General features: G+C 36.2%; 1 protein-coding gene across 1 annotated transcript in view; it reads right to left on the bottom strand.

Annotated features, from left to right (window-relative positions):
- Positions 1-793: 793 nt before the first annotated feature.
- Positions 794-18,225, bottom strand: part of LYRM7 (LYR motif containing 7) — a 38,488-nt gene continuing 21,056 nt past the window's right edge. Inside the window, exon 5 of the mRNA XM_059174486.1 lies at positions 794-6,091. Coding sequence (XP_059030469.1) covers positions 6,021-6,091 — 71 coding nt within the window. The 3' untranslated portion in view covers positions 794-6,020. The remainder of the gene's footprint in view (positions 6,092-18,225) is intronic.

Below are 18,225 nucleotides of genomic sequence, written 5' to 3'. Positions count from 1 at the left end.
TAGAATGGCAGAGATTAAGTTTTGACTGGGATTTCCATAAGATAGAGTTGTAAGAGAAGTGGCGACAGTAAGCACAGAAGCCTCTTAGTAAAAGTGCAGAAAAATGGTGCTGAAGCTCAAGGGTGGGGGTGGGTTCAATAAAGCTTATTTTTTGTTTTTTAAATATTTAATTTTTTATTAAAGATTTTATTTATTTATTTGACAGACAGAGATTACAGGTAGACAGAGAGGCAGGCGGGGAAAGGGGGAAGCAGACTTCCTGCTGATCAGAGAGCACAATGTGGGGCTCGATTCCAGGACCCTGGGATCATGACCTGAGCCGAAGGCAGAGGCTTTAACCCACTGAGCCACCCAGGTGCCCCGGGAAGTATTTTAGAATGTTGAATGCTGTTGAAAACAATCCAGTGGGGGGCGGGGCGGATAAAAGATTTGGTGGAGGAGAGAGATAATTGTAGGAACAAAGTCCTTAAATGATTCTTATATATAGTAACTTGGGATATGATCACAGTTGTTTTAGATGTAATCAAGAAAAGGATGGGCTATCCAATAAATGATGCTGAGGCAAACTTTTCTCATAAAAAAGGATAGAATTAAACTCCTTCCTCATAAACAAAAGCAAATTCTAGATGGCATAAAGGACCAAAAGTAAAAAGCAAAATTTAAATGTTCAAAGGAAAATGTATCAGAAGACCTCTGACTATAGAGTAGAAAATAATACTTAAAAAGGTACAAAAACAAAAGAAAAGATATTTAAGAATTTACTCACTGTAAAAAATATTTAAACATGCAGAAATTACCATAAGAAAAATCCCCAATTTATTTACAAAATAAATTCCCATACTACAGGTTTATATAAATAGTGTTAAAAAGACCAGTCACATTGTGGAACAAAATATTTACATAACAGATAACAGACAAAGGATTAGTACCCAATATATAAAAAAAGGGATCAGTAAGCAAAAGCCAGATAATCCAAGAGAAAAAAGTGAACAAAGGATATGATCACACATTCATAAAGGAAAACTGTAATGACCAATAAACACAAGATTATCTATTTCACCTGTAATCCAGAAATGCAAATTAAAACATGATACCATTTCATATCCATCGATTTGAAAAAAATGGGAGAAGTCATATATAATAATAATAATTAGAATAAGGAAAAATGGGACCTCTCACACAGTATTGACTAGAATATAAACTGATACAACTCCTTTAAAGAACAATTAAAAATTCCTGGAAGGACTGAATATGCACATACCCTATGACTTAGTGTTTCTGCCTCCTCCTATAAATTCAGATAAACTTTGGGTACAAAATCCATGTGCTGGAGTTGTTGGTAAATTTGTTTGGAATATCAAAAAACAAAACAATACTATCATTCATCAAGAGACACGGATAAACTAGTTCATTCTTACAATGATATAAGACATAAAAGACCCAGATATTTATACAATAGATCCCATATAAAAAATTAAAAAAACAGATCTTTAAAACCTAAGTATGATGAAAATAAGTTACAGAACACATGGAGCATAACACCATTTATTTTCATTTTAAAACTTCAAAACAAAACTATGTATTGTTTTGAATACACATACATTTGTAAAAGTACAAAAACAAGTAAGGGAATGGTATCCACCAGTTGTAAAACAGTAATTATACCTGAAAAGACACAGGAGGAAGAAACAGAAGTGGGACTTTGGCTTTGTAAGATTTTGTGACTTATAAGAAAGGACATCTTTAAACAAATATGGCAAAATGTAACCTCTGTCAATGTGGGAATGAGGGTCACGAGTGTCTGATACACTAGATGCTAATATTTTTACTATTTCATAATTAAGTTTTTTTTTTTTAAAGATTTTATTTATTTATTTGACAGACAGAGATCGCAAGTAGGCAGAGAGGCAGGCAGAGAGAGGAGGAAGCAGGCTCCATGCTGAGCAGAAACCCAACGTGGGGCTCCATCCCAGGATCCTGAAATCATGACCTGAGCCAAAGGCAGAGGCTTTAACCCACTGAGCCACCCAGGTGCCCCTCATAATTAAGTTTTAAATAAATCACTAGTAGCTTAGGTATCGTCTTTTAAAAATTATACATTAATCTACTCACTGTAAAAAATATTTAAGCATGCAGGAGTTACCATAAGAAAAATCCCCAATTTACCAGTCCTTTCATCAAGTCTCATTTTCCTACCTAATTACAACTGACCCTCGAACAACATGGGGGTTAGGGACACTAAACTCCCATGCAGTTAAAAATTGACATATAACTTTTAATTGCTCAAAAACCTAACTATGAATAAGCTACATGCTGGCCTTACTGACAACATAGTTGGTTAACACATATTTTGTATGTTATGTGTATTATATATGGTATTCTTATAATAAAGTAAGCTAGACAAGAGAAAATATTAGGAAACTTGTAAGGACAAGAAAATACATTTGCAGTACTGTACTCTATCAAGAAAAAGGTCCACGTATAAGTGGATCCATGCAATTTAAGACCTTACTGTTCAAAGGTCAACTGTACTTTTTAAATTTTTTTTATTTTTTTATGTGTATTATTTAAAGTATGTAGATTTCTATTAATTTGTGTGCGTGTATATATATATACGTACATATGTATATACAAGAATACATATATACGTGTATATATAATATACATTATATTTCTCCATAATACAAGAATACATATATACGTGTGTGTATATATATTCTTGTATTATGGAGATAAAAGACTGAGTAAAATGTTAATTTAATTATTTTTAAAATGGAGAGCGGCAGGCAGAGTGAGAGGGAGAAGCAGGATCCCAGCTGAGTAAGGAGCTACACGACGTGGGGATCCATCCCAGAACCTTAAGATCATGACATGAGCCGAAGGCTGATGCTTCACCGCCACCCAGGCATCCCAATATGTTTATTTTAAATTTTAATGTCAATTTTCCTTTCAAAAAGGTCCTATCACTTTTATCCCTTCCAGAAATATTTGAGATTATCCACTTCCTCATACCCATGTTACCCTTACAAATAATGGATATGATCAGTTTAACTTTTACAAATTTGATGAACAAAAAAAGTTTCATTTCATTTTAATTTACATTTCTCTGATCACTAGAGGGGCTTAATATTTCTTCTTTTGTGAAGAAATGGACCATTTTCCCCATGTTTATTTTTCACACAATTATGATTAATTAAGTCATAGGAGCACTTAAATATTTAAACTATTTTAATCACTATGTTGACAGCAAATAATTTCTCTAAACCTTTTTAATAGGAGCTTTCACAGAGTACAGAAGTTACATATTCTTGGGTGCCTGGGTGGTCAGTGGGTTGGGCCTCTGCCTTTGGTTTAGGTCATGATCTCAGGATCCTGGGATCAAGTCCTGCATCGGGCTCTCTGCTCAGCAGGGAGCCTGCTTCCTCCCTCTCTCTGCCTGCCTCTCTGCCTACTTGTGATTTCTCTCTCTGGTGTCAAATAAATAAATAAAATCTTAAAAAAAAAAAGTTACATATTCTTATGTTGATGTATCTTTAATCTTTTGGGATTTTGATAGATAACATTTAAACTGTTCATGTCCATAACTTTCAATTGTCCCACCTAAAAACACAATAGTCTTCCATTAAGTTATACTTTTTTTAAAGCCTTACTATTTTATAGTTTTCTCTGCTAATATAAACAGGATCCTTTTTCTTATATATGTATATGTATATATACATATATGTATAAAATATATGTATTTTGAAGAAAATCTCATAGCCACTGGGTTTCATAAAATATGCATGTGAATTATTAATCTCTATTGCTCCTAATGATAAGTTTATAAGAAAAAAGAAATCTGTTCAGATATTTAAATTAATGTGAATGAAGAATGGAACACAGGAATTAAGATTAAAGAAAGAAAGCAAGGGAGTGCTCAGTAGTTTAAGCATCTACCTTCAGCTCAGGTATGATTCTAGGGTCCTGGGATGGAGTCCTGCACTGGGCTCCCTGCTCTGCAGGAGCTGCTTCTCCCTCTCCTCTTGCTCCTAACTCCTGCTCATGCTTTCTCTCTCTCTGTTAAATAAATAAGTAAATCTTTAGAAAAAAAGAAGATAAAAAGCTAGAAACTATTAAAATTTTCAGTATTACTGAAACAATTAAAATATATTAAGTTAACCTAGGTCAGCCAACTTTCCTCCAAATAGATAATATAGATACTTAATGAAACAATAGTAGGTCAGGGAATTTAGCAGTGATTATACTGTGACAACTTTCAGCATTCTTTTATAAGAACAAATTTCAAATATGAAGCAACAATTAGGTATCATTTCCATAAAAATAAATACTATATATGGGAGATGAAAAATTAATGTTGCAAGTCTTCTGACATGTATAAACCATTTCACAGACAACTCAACACTCTTCTTACAAGTATTAGAAGACATTAAGGCTAGTTAATGGCTTAATATTAAGTGTAGTATGTCTGAGGAATTTAGAAAATCTTTGATCTCCCCAAATTAAATGATTTTATTATTTTTAAATTTAAATTAAATTATTTTAAAATATGACATTTTATATCCAGTATGGATATATCCATGTTTTGCCAATAAAGCTTGCATTAAGAATCCTATAAAAATTAAAAATTTTGTAACATCATTGAATGGGAGAATTGGTCAGCAAATGGGGAGAGAACACACTGTTCACTAAGAGAATGATAAAAATACACAGTTAAAAGAGAAACAAGAAGAATATTAAATACAATTTTTTAGTTCCCACCGTTAGATGGTAGAATGACACACTGTTTTGTGATACTGCCCATTACGTCAGGGATGGATGCGATATGTGGAAAAAGAAAAGCCATTTAGTTTTATTGATTACAATGGAAAGAATGTAGCCACATATTACATTTTCACAATAAAGTCCAGCTGTGGCCCAAGTATACTATTTCTACTAAGGCTGTATTACATAGTTTGATTAAGGGTCGCTATTTCCTAAAAAAATTAGGATTCTTTATTCCACAATGATCCTACGTGATTTTGATATTTTATTTATCTATCTTCAGAAGACTAATTTTTTCTTAAAGATTTTATTTATTTGACACAGATAGAGAGATCACAAGTAGGCAGAGAGGCAGGCAAAGGGGGATGGGGAAGCAGGCTTTCCCTTGAGCAGAGAACCCGATGTGGGGCTCGATCCCAGAACTCTTGAGACCATGACCTGAGCCAAAGGCAGAGGCTTAACCCACTGAGCCACCCAAGCGACCCTCTTCAGAAGACTTATTAGAAAAATATCTTTACAGGAACAGAGAGAGACTCTATCTCTGAAAGGAAACTGAGTAATCATTTGTTAGCTACAGAAATTTCACTGCTTTAGGAGACTAAAGGCCACATTCTATCACATTGTGATTTTTCTGACCAATTTAGTTTATAGAACTAAACACAGATTTATTAATTTTATTTTCCTTTTTTTAAAAAAAATTTTACTTATTTGAGAGTGAGAAAGAAAGAGAGAGTACAGGGGCAGAAGGAGAAGGGAAAGTAGACCCATGCTGACCAGGGAGCTCAAAATGGAGCTCAATCTCAGGACCCTGAGATCATGACTCAAGCTGAAGGTAGACACCCAACCATATGAACAATCCACACACCCCCAATCTAACAATTTTAACATAATAGTTTCATTTCACATGGGAGGAAAATCCACCAACTTGTCAAATCACTGCATTCTTAGTTAAGACCAAAATACTCATCAAGGTCATAGAAAAATGAATACGACATATCTCCTAAGCATTTATTTTAGTTTATAAAGTTTGATTTTCAAAGCAAACGACATGTCTTATTTAAAGCTGTCTAAAAATATTTAACTATGTTCTGCAGTTTTCAGCAATGTTCTTTTAATGTGAAATTTAATTATGAAATGGTACTTTAATTCATTCACTTTCAATAGGCTGGTTCTGAAATACTTGCATTTCCAAAAGTTCCATTGCCACAGTTATATATTTAGGATTAAAAACTAAAAGACTTGATTTTATCCTAGAAAACTCATTGCTTCTGAGTTGGTGCATCACAATATGGCACATTTTCTATAAGGAGCTCTCTCCTAGGGATCAATTCTGAAAGAAAAATAAAAAGAATAATTGATATCATTAAAATTAAAATAAAATGAACATAATACTTGTTCCCCCCTAAAATTTCTATCAGTAAAATACTGAATTTTAAGGTAAATCTTCCAGAAATATTTCATTTCAGTTAACTTCAAAGGTGAAGTCCTTGATTTTAAATGGAAACTGTTAACAGGATTCTCATTTCAGATTATATTAAAACATCTATGATCAACTTAACCCTTAATCATTTATTTATTAAATATAACTAATTACCTAAACAGAATTTGACTAATGTACATTATCACCTATCTGATGACAGATTGCTGATAATTAAAACAATCAACTTGAAAATTTGTTAAAGTGCTTACTATATAAAAAGCAAGGCCATTTTCCTTACTTAAAGACTCTAAATAAATTTTACAGAATAGTGGTTCTCATGTGGGGGTGTTTTGGGTTGTCACATCAAATGAAGAATGCTACTGGCATTTAGTGAGCAGGAGCCAGGAATGTATGGGAAGTCTGGTGCAGTGAAAAACTATGCTGTTCTGGGGTGCCTGGGTGGCTCAGTGGGTTGAGCCGCTGCCTTCGGCTCAGGTCGTGATCTCAGGGTCCTGGGATCAAGTCCTGCATCGGGCTCTCTGCTCAGAGGGAGCCTGCTTCTCTCTCTCTCTGCCTGCCTCTCTGTCTATTTGTGATTTCTCTCTGTCAAATGGATAAATAAAATCTTAAAAAAAAAAAAACAAAAAAAAAAACTATGCTGTTCAAAATGTCAACAGTGCCCCACTGAGAAACCTAGTCAAACAACAACAACAAATAATGAGTCTTTGGTAAGACATCCTGCTGGAGCTCAAGTGAGATGCAGCTTTTAATTAAGATAAGAAATTTTGTAAACATCATTGATTTTTCCTTTTTTTCTCCAGAAGAGATGAATTCAGGTATCATGATAACTTGGATATACTCTTCAAAAATAACATGGTCAAGAAAGACAAAGACAGATTGAGGAATTGTTCCTGATTGAGGAAGACTAAAAAACATGGTGACTAAATGCTATTTGTGTGATCCTCAACTGGTTCCTAGACCAGAGGGAATTTTTTTCTTCTGCTACAGAAGACAAGTTAGGACAAATGAAAAATCTGAATGGTAGAGTTATATCAATGTTCATATTCTGGTTTTGATAATTACACTGTGGTTTTATAAGAGAATTATTTGCAAATTTAGCAAACATATATGAAAGTTGTTTATTATTTTTTTAATTTGATAGACAAAGATCACAAGTAGGCAGAGAGGCATGCTGAGAGAGAGAGGAAGGGAAGCAGGCTCCCCGCTGAGCACAGAGCCTGATGCGGGGCTCGATCCCAGAACCCTGGGATCATGACCTGAGCCGAAGGCAGAAGCTTTAACCCATTGAGCCACCCAGGGGCCCTAAGTAATTATTATTTAACCATTGTTTATATCTCATCTGCTTCCACCAATCTTTGGAGATACCACCAGAGAGCAAATTAGAGTTTAGGTTTTAACATATTAGCGATGGCAGTAAATTGTTTCACTTATCAAACATATATATATATGTGAACATTACCTCACAAAATAAAAATGTAGAAGCAAATATAGAATAGTCTCTTCAGTACGGCATAGTGGCTGTAGTTAATAATACTGTATTGCTTATTTGAAAGCTGCTCAAGGGGCGCCTGGGTGGCTCAGTGGGTTAAAGCCTCTGCCTTTGGCTCAGGTCATGTTCCCAGGGTCCTGGGATCGAGCCCCACATCGGCCTCTCTGCTCAGCAGGGAGCCTGCTTCCTCCTCTCTTCCTTTGCCTGCCTCTCCGTCTACTTATGATCTCTATCTGTCAAATAAATACCTAAAATTTAAAAAATAAAAATAAAAAAGAAAGCTGCTCAAAAAGTGTATCTTAAAAGTTCCCGTCCCAAGAAAAACAATTTGTAACTACATACGCAGACAGATATTAACTATACTTATTGTGGTAATCTATTTTGCAGTCTATACAAATATGGAATCATGTTGTACAAATGAAACTAATATAATGTCACATGTCAGTTACACCCAATAAAAAAAGTCTATTCAACTTCAAGGAGTTTACAATCTGGTGGAAAATACAGATCAACCAAAAGTCCAACAAAAGACAGTTTAAAAAAGTAAGGGGTTTAATTTGCTCACATATCAAGAAATATAGATTAAGGCATCCTGGGCTACTGCTGGTCTTTACTACCACTAAGAAGCCAGGCTCTTTTTAAATTCCTGCTCTGCTATCCTTCATGTTTGATTTTTGTCTTTACTATTGCTGTGATATCATAGCAGGCAGATGGGAAAAGGGCAAAAGGACACTGCTAGGTAGGCTTATGCCTTTTTAACTGGAAAATACCCTTCTTACAACAACATCCAGTATACAACTGCTTAGGTGGTCAGAAAGGTGTAATGTAGTCTGAGAAATAACTTTTTTTTTTTTTTTTTTTTTTGGCTTGGCATACTGGATCCCAAACAAAGTTTTTCAGCTGGTAAGAAGGAATGGATATTGAGGAGGTAACAAGTAATATACTCTTCTGGCTATACAACATGAATATATGCCTTCATTTCATATATAGAATATATCCATTTACTACGTGACTTCCAAGGTCGCATCCAGATGCAAACTGGGTACCTCTGGCGAATGTGCTAGCCTTCCCATCAGGACTAGCCAGCACCCACATGGTAGTTACCTACTGGACTACAGTAAAGAATAAATAGATACAGCAATGGAAACCTGGAATAGGAAGCACATGGCAGTCACTGTTCCACAGTAAATTATAAAACCTGCTGGAAGAGCAAGGAACCCTTGCTTTTGGCAAAGTAATAAATTTTTTAGTCAGACAATCTGGTAGCACATATCCCGTTTTCTGGGAGACTTAAAGACCCTCTCTTGTCCACTGTTCCTCAAGGCTCCTGGTATGTCCGGGGAATCCTTGTCCAGAGATGGGCATACTGGGGAAGATGCCCTTCTTTGAGGCTCTGAAGCTTTCACAATCCCCTTTTTATTGATATGAGTTCAGGAGCCCAGGGATGGTCTTAAGAGTTGAAGCCAGGTACCCAGGCTTGGCGTTTCCTGGCAATATACTTCATTCAAAATTATTTTTTTTCTAGTCATTTTATTTTATTTTTATTTTTTTAAAGATTTTATTTATTTGACAGAGATCACAAGTAGGCAAAGAGGCAGGCAGAGAGAGAGAGGAGGAAGCAGGCTCTCCGCTGAGTGGAGAGCCTGATGCGGGGCTCGATCCCAGGACCCTAGGATCCTGGGAAGGCAGAGGCTTTAACCCACTGAGCCACCCAGGCGCCCCTCTAGTCATTTTAATGTATAAGTAGACACAGGCAAACATCCTGATAATTTTTAAGCATGAGGATTTCCATCCTTTGGTAATGGCCTCTATATTCTGGCCTCTATATTCCCCAACCCTAAGATTAATGGATACTTCTTCTTCTTCTTTTTTTTTTTTTTTTAAGATTTTATTTATTTATTTGACAGAGAGAGACAGACACAGCGAGAGAGGGAACACAAGCAGGGGCAAGTGGGAGAGGGAGAAGCAGGCTTCCCGCCAAGCAGGGAGCCTGATGCGGGGCTCGATCCCAGAACCCTGGGATCATGATGACCTGAGCTGAAGGCAGCCGCTTAACGACTGAGCCACTTAACAACCAGGCGCCCCTTAATGGATACTTCTTAAAGTAATGAAAAACTATAGGCCCCAGTGAGTAAGTGAACTGTATATCTCTGATTCTTGTCTGGAAAATGGGAATGGCTTGAGGCATTAATTTTATTTCATGTTGGAACTCAAAAGTGCCCTGCTTGTATTGGCTATAGGGTTAGTGGATAAGAGCAGTTCTCATTTTCAATTCTGCAAGACGCTAAATCTCAAGTATAGGACTTTCAATCAGGATGTAGACAGAAAAGTGCTCTTAGCAAAAGAGTACCTCCTTCCATATTTGCTTTGCACCAACCAGCTTAATCTGCATTCATTCTCTTTTTCAGTATTTTGCTGAAAGCAGGAGGAAATAACCAGAACACCTGACATTCTGTTATTTCTCTTATTGCTGTAGCTTTAGCTGGTACTTGGTCTGTGTCTCAGAAACATGATGAGGCACTGACTTTATGTTTCATCACTACATAACAAGGACCACCAGCCTAAAGACTGTAAAGGTCAGGTCCATAACAGTCCTATCTCCCTCTGTCCTTGCCTTCTATTCAACTAATTTCACATTTTAGGCTGTGTAATTTTCAGTAACTCACTTCTGGTAACAACTTCTGTTGTTCTTAGTGAAAAGTAACAGAAGCTGATTCTGGCTAATTAGGCAGAGAAGTCATTTATTAAAAGGGTTATTAGTCTAACTCCATGCAATTATTGTGAGGGCTTAAGAATCAGGCAGGCTTAAGGCTAGGCTTTCAGCAACAATACACAAAGTCATACCACAAAATTGGCCTGATGGTGAAAACTATTGCTTCTTTTGGGCACTAGAAGAAATTGCCTCCATTTCTACCACCACGGAACACAAGATGCTACATTTCAGATGCTGCTGGAAACTCAATTTTACTACATCTGCTCCTGCCACCACAACAATGCCACTTCTGAATCAGTAACTTGACTCTACAACCACAGATGTACCCTTGCCTGCAAAAGAGATTCTATGCCAACTGTCTTTTCTCAAGTTCATTTCTGATTATGAGTGAATATACTTCACCTATGTCAAATTCTGTGCCTGACTAAAACTAACAGTCAGGAAATGACAGATGTTAGAGAGGATGCGGAGAAATGGGAACCCTCCTACACTGTTGGTGGGACTGCAAGCTGGTGCAGCCACCCTGGAAAATAGTATGGAGGTTCCTCAGAAAGTTGAAAATAGAGCTACCCTATGACTCAGGCGATTAGTGCAATTACACTAATGGGTATTTACTTGAAAGATACAACTGTAGTGATCCGAAGAGGCACGTGCACTCAAATGTTTATAGCAGCAATGTCCACAATAGCCAAACTATGGAAAGAACCTAGATGTCCATGTACAGATGAATGCATAAAGAAGATGTGGGGCATATATACATATATATATGTGTGTGTGTGTGTGTGTGCACATGTGTGCATGCATACGCATACACACATGCGCGCGCGCACGCACACACACAGTGGAATACTATGCAGCCATCAAAACCCCCGCAATCTGCCATTTGCAACAACAGTGGATGGAACTAGAGGGCATAGCGAAATAAGTCAATCAGAGAAAGTCAATTATATGATCTCTCTAATATGAGGAATCTGAGAGGCAGGGCAGGGGCTTGTTGGGGTTAAGGAAGGGGAAAAAATGAAGCAAGATGGGATTGGGAGGAGACAAACCATAAGAGACTCTTAATCTCAGGAAACAACCTGAGGGTTGCTGGGGAGTGGAGGAGGGAGGGATAGGGTGTCTCAGTTATGGACACTGGGGAGGGTATGTGCTATGGTGAGTACTGTGAATGTGTAAGACTGATGATTCACAGACCTGTACCCCTGAAGTGAATAATACATTATATGTTTATCAAAAATAAAATAAAATAAAATAAATTCTATGCCTGAGCTGTAAAGAAAACTGAAGAAGTGGATTTTCTATATTCTATGATGGGAATTTAGAATTCGATGAAATGGGGTGCCTGGGTGGCTCAGTGGGTTAAGCCGCAGCCTTTGGCTCCTGTCGTGATCTCAAAGTCCTGGGATCGAGCCCTGGGATCGGGCTCTCTGCTCAGCGGGGAGCCTGCTTCCTCCTCTCTCTCTGCCTGCTTGTGATCTCTCTCTGTCAAATAAATAAATAAAATCTTAAAAAAAAAAAAAAGAATTCAATGAGATGGAAATCCCAATAACAAAATGATCAATTCAAAGAGTGGTAATAACCAGAAAACCTATCAAATGTTCACTCCATCCCTTTACCCAATTCACCTTATTAGGTAACCTTTGGAATCACAAAGTGTCCTAAAGGGGCGCCTGGGTGGCTCAGTGGGTTAAAGCCTCTGCCTTCAGCTCGGGTCGTGATTCCAGGGTCCTGGGATCGAGCCCCGCATTGGGCTCTCTGCTTGGCAGGGAGCCTGCTTCCTCCTCTCTCTCTGCCTACTTGTGATCTCTGTCAAATAAATAAAATTTAAAAAAAAAAAAAAAAAAAGGTGCCCTAAAACTGATTTTTTCTAAATTAACTTCCAGCACTTTCATTAGGCCAAATTTATCATGGGTATATTTACACGCTGTATACTATTTTTCACTGCGACATTGCTTTATTGATTGTAAAGTCCCTGACTTTGCTCTCTATATTAGATGTCAATGTGTCATAACAGCGTAAGTTTATAAAAGTTGTCAGATTTTGAAAAAGAACTATACCGAGATCATGATTTATTTCCTATACTTTAGGCTCCTGAAAAACCTTATCTATTACGGTCATATGAAATGTATCACTTAAAAAGTAATTTCTTAAAATAAAAAGGCTTTATTTAATTCACTCTGGCTCAAATAAAAATGTAGGTCAAGATTAAAAATAAATAAATAAAATAGAAGAGGAAGCAGTATTTCCAAACTCATTTCATGAAGCCAGCATTACTCTGATACCAAAACCAGACAAGGACACTATAAGGAATGAAAACTAGAGACCAATATCCCTGATGAACATAGATGTGAAAATCCTCAACAAAATATTAGCAAACCAAATTCAACAATATGTGAAAAGGATCTTAAACCAAGATCAAGTGGGATTTATACCAGGAATGCAAATCAACATCTGCAAATCAATGTGATATACCACATTAACAAAATGAAGGAATAAAAAAAAAATCATAGAATCAACTCAAAAGGCATAGAAAAAGCATTAAACAGTATTCAATATCTATTCATGATACAAACTTCCAGCAAAACCTCAACATAATGACTATGACAGGCCCACAATTAACATCATACTCAATGATAAAAAAACAAAGTTCATCCTCTAAGATCATGAACAAGACAAGGCTGCCCATTCTCATCACTTCTATTCAATGCAGTACTAAAAGCCCTACCCAGAACAACGAGGCAAGCAGAAGAAATAGAAGGTATCCTAATAAGAATAGAACAATGGTCTCTATTTGCAGATAATACATTATATATAGAAAACCCTAAAGACTATCAAAACTGCTAGAATAAACAAATTCTGTAAAGTTGCAGGATAAAAAAATCAATATACATACAAAAAATCAGTTGCATGCTTATATGCTACTAACAAATCATCAAAAAGAGAAATTTTAAAGGATCCCATTTATGACTGTGGCAAAAATAATAAAATAGTTAGGAATACATTTAATCAAGGAGGTGAAAGACCCATATACTCAAAACTATAAAACAGTGATGAAAGAAATAAGACAACACAAATAAATGGAAAATTATTCCATGCTAATAAGTTGGATGACTTAACGCTGTTGAAATATCCCTCATATCCTATGGAATCTACAGATTCAATGCAATCTCTATCAAAATTCCAATAGTACTTTTCACAGAAATAGAGCAAATAATCCTAAAATTTATATGGAATCCCAAAAGACCTTGAAAAGCCAGAGAAACCTTGAGAAAGGAGAACAAAGTTAGAGACTTCACACTTCTTGATTTCAAACTATACTACAAAGCTATAGTAATCAAAATAATACGGTATTTGCATAAAAACATAAGAACAGATACATAGATCAATGGAATATAACAGAGGGCCCAGCGATAAACCATGCATATACTATCAGTTAATTAACGACAAAGGAAATGGGAAAGGATACAACGGGAAAAGCTGGTCTCTTCAATAAATAATTCTGGGAAAACTGGACATCCACATATACAGAAAATGAAAGTGGACCCCTAACTTACACCATACACAAAAATGAACTCAAATCGGTTGAAGGTCTGAAGACCTGAAACCATAAAACTCCTAGAAAGAAACACAGGGGAATAAATTCCTTGACACTGGCCCTGACCATGACTTTTTTGGATCAGACACTGAAAACAAAGGTAATAAAAGAAAACATAAATAAGTGGGACTAAATCAAACTAAAAAGCTTCTTGTACAGCAAAGGAAATTATTAACAAAATGAAGTGCAACCAATGGGATGTGAGAAAATATTTGCAAATCATATATCTGATAAGAAACTAATATCTAAAGTGTATAAAGAACTCATATAATTCAAAAGCAAAACACCAAACATATAATTAAAAATTAAATTAAAAAATCTAATTAAAAATATGCTCAGAAGCTGAGCAGACATTTTCCCAAAGACCTATAAATGGCATAAATACACGAAAAGGTGCTCATCATCCCTAATCATTAGGGAAATGAAAAGCAAAACCATAATAAGATAGCACCTCATACCTGTCAGAATGGCTACTGTCAAAAAGACAAGAAAGGATGGCAAGGATGTGAAGAAAAGGAAACCCTTGTGTACTACTGCTAAAAATGCATGCAGTCACTAGAGATAACGGTATGTAGTCTCAAAAAATTAAAATAAAACTACAATATGATCAGGGTGCCTGGATGGCTCAGTGGGTTAAGCCTATGCCTTCGGCTCAGGTCATGATCTCAGGGTCCTGGCATCAAGCCCTGACTCTCTGACTCTCTGCTCGGCAGGGGCCTGCTTCTCCCTCTTCCTCTGCATGCCTCTCTGCCTACTTGTGATCTGTCAAATAAATAAATAAAATCTTAAAAAACAAAAAAACAAAACTACAATATGATCTAGCAATTCCACTTCTGGTTATTTATCCAAAGAAGATGAAATCACTATCTTGAAAATATATCTGACCCATATGTTCACTGCAGCATTATTTATAATAGCCAACACACTGAAACAATCTAAGTGTCTATAGACACTGAATGGATAAAGAAAATGTGCTGTGTGTATATAGATAAATAGATAGATAGATAGATAGATAGATAGATGATGGAGTATAATTTAGCCATAACAAAGGAAGGAAATCTTGCCATTTGTGAAAACATGATGGGCTTTGAGGGTGTTATGCTAAGTGAAATAAGTTAGACAAGGACAAACACTGTATGATCTCACCTACGTGGAGAATCTAAAACAAATACAATATAAAATACTGCCCTCACAGATAAAGAGAAAAGATGAGTGACTCAGAGGTGGAAAAGTATGGGGATTGGATGAAATGGGTTAAAGTGGCCAAAAATACAAACTTCCAGCTTTAAGATAAACTCTGGGGATATAATATACAACATGGTGACTACAGTTAACAATACTGCATTATAGGGCAGCCTGGGTGGCTCAGTGGGTTAAAGCCTCTGCCTTCGGCTCAGGTCATGATCCCAGGGTCCTGGGATCGAGTCCCACATCGGGCTCTCTGCTCAGCGGGGAGCTTGCTTCCCCCTCTCTCTGCCTGCCTCTCTGCCTACTCGTGATCTCTGTCAAATAAATAAGTAAATAAAATCTTTAAAAAAATACTGCATTATATATTTGAAAGATGTTAAGAAAGTAAACCTTAGCGGAGCCCTCCTGGCTCAGTTGGTAGGGCATATGACTCCTCATGTCAGGGCTATGAGTTCAAGCCCCACATCAGGTGTAGAGATTACTTAAAGAAATAAAAATAATTTTAAAAAATCTTTTTTTAAAAAAGATTTTACTTCTTTGACAGAGAGATCACAAGTAGACAGAAAGACAGGCAGAGAGAGAGGGCGTAGCAGGCTCCCCACCAAGCAGAGAACCTGATGCAGGGCTTGATCCCAGGACCCTGAGATCATGACCTGAGCTGAAGGCAGAGGCTCAACCCATTGAGCCATCCAGGCACCACCCCCCTTTTTTTGTTTTTAAAGATTTTATTTATTTGACAGAGAGATCACAAGTAGATAGAGAGGCAGGAAGAGAGAGAGGAATAATTTTTAAAACTCTTATAAGAAAACCCAGTAAATCTTAAAATACTCATCATAAAGAAAAATATGTGTAACTATATATGGTTGTTGAAGTTAACTAAAAACTTGTAATAATTTCACCATATATAGATACATAAAATCATTATGTTACCTACCTAGAACTAAGACAATGTTTTATGTTATATTTCAATTAAAAAATCTATCAGTGGCATGTTTATGAGTTTGGTAATCAGAATGTTGTTTAGGATATAAACAAATTACAGGGCATTAAAATATTTAGAATATTTAGCTCCACAGTTCTAGAAAGATCTCTAAACATATTAAGCACACAGATATATATAAACTCAAATTAAAGAACTTGAAAAAAATCCAGTTTTTTTCTAAGAATCTGTCCTGACCCACCAAGTGTTGGATTTGGAACTCTGCCTATGTGCCTCAACTACACATCTGCCTCTCTTTTCATGGCACCCAAATGATTGTAATACTTAACTGTTTATCACAGCACTCTAAGTTCCATTAGGACAGGAACTGTCTTGCTAATTTTTTATTTTCAGTGCCTAACACAGTATGTATTCAATAAATGTTTGTTGGATCACATGAACTTGCCTCAGAATAAAAAAACATTAGATTGTTTTAGGCAAAGACAAATATTAAAAAAACAAAGAATAGAAGTTTAAAAATATACCTGAAATAAAGAATAGTTTCCTGGAATTTTTTTTTTTTTTTTAGATTTTTATTTATTTATTTGACAGAGAGAGAGATCACAAGAAGGTGGAGAGGCAGGCGGAGGGGGTGGGGGGAAGCAGGCTCCCCACTGAGCAGAGAGCCGGACCCTGGGCTCTATCCCATGACCCAGGCTGAAGGCAGAAGTTTAACCCACTGAACCATCAGGCGCCCCTGGAACTTTTAGAAATGAGGTATGATTAATATATAACCACATGAAGTCCTGAGTTTTTTTGTTCACAATTTGTTCATCATACATCTTCTTATACATAGCTTTTTCTTTTTCACAAATTTGGTAACTGTCTATAAAATATATGTTTGAAAAAGGCCAACAATGAAACCAGCTGCCAATGTTCATATGAGAAAGAGGGCTGTGACAAATGTCAATAACCAATGAACAAATATAGAACAAGGGGATAATTTCAGTATTTATCTAATCATAGTTATTCTTTTTCTATATAATACCTAGCAAAGCTAGGCTAGACCAATGATGAAAATGGTATGAATCAAAGATTATGATTAATCCAAACTCATGTATCAGAGATACCAAAAAACAAATAAACTAGATGCACAGAAAAAATTAGGGAATATATGGAAATAAAAAGTTTCCCTAATATTTTTTTTCTCGTCCTGCCCCAGTTTCCCCAATATTTGAAAAGATTGTAAAAATAATGAATTTGGGGCACCTGGGTGGCTCAGTGGGTTAAGCTGCTGCCTTCGGCTCAGGTTATTCTCTCAGGGTCCTGGGATCGAGTCCCATGTTGGGCTCTCTGCTCAGCAGGGAGCCTGTTTCCCTGTCTGTCTCTCTCTGCCTGCCTCTCCATCTACTTGTGATTTCTCTCTGTCAAACTAATAAATAAAATCTTTTAAAAAAAATAATGAATTTGGAGGGGGTTAGGGAGAGGGTGGTTGGGTTATAGACACTGGGGAGGGTTTGTGCTATGATGTGTGTACCTGATGATTCACAGACCTGTACCCCTGGGGCTAATAATACATTATATGTTAATAAAAAATTAAAAAAAGACAAATAGGAAAAAAATAATGAATCAACAAAACTAAAAACCTATGGAATGGGAGAAAATATTTGCAGATGACATATCTGATAAAGGGTTAGTATCTAAATATATACAAAGAACTGATACAACTCAATACCAAACCCCCCCAAAATCTAATTAAAAATGGGCAGAAGATATGAATAGACATTTCTCCAAAGAAGATACACAGATGTCTAACAGAAACATGAAAAAATGCTCAACATCATCCATAATCAGGAAAATCAAATCAAAATCACAATGAGGTATCACCTCACACTTGCCTGAGGGCTAAAATCAAAGACAGGAAACAACAAGTGTTGGTAAAGATGTGGAGAAATAAGAACCTTTATGCACTGTTTGTGGGAATACAAACTGGTGCAGCCACTGAGGAAAACAGTATGGAGGTTCCTCAAAAAATTAAAAAATACAACTGCTTTATAAGCCAGTAATTCCACTAGTGGGTATTTACCCAAAGAATAAGAAAACACTGATTTGAGAAGAT

Source organism: Mustela lutreola, chromosome 5 (assembly GCF_030435805.1).
Source record: "Mustela lutreola isolate mMusLut2 chromosome 5, mMusLut2.pri, whole genome shotgun sequence".
Classification (NCBI taxonomy): domain Eukaryota; kingdom Metazoa; phylum Chordata; class Mammalia; order Carnivora; family Mustelidae; genus Mustela; species Mustela lutreola.
This window is presented reverse-complemented; position numbering and strand designations above follow the sequence as displayed.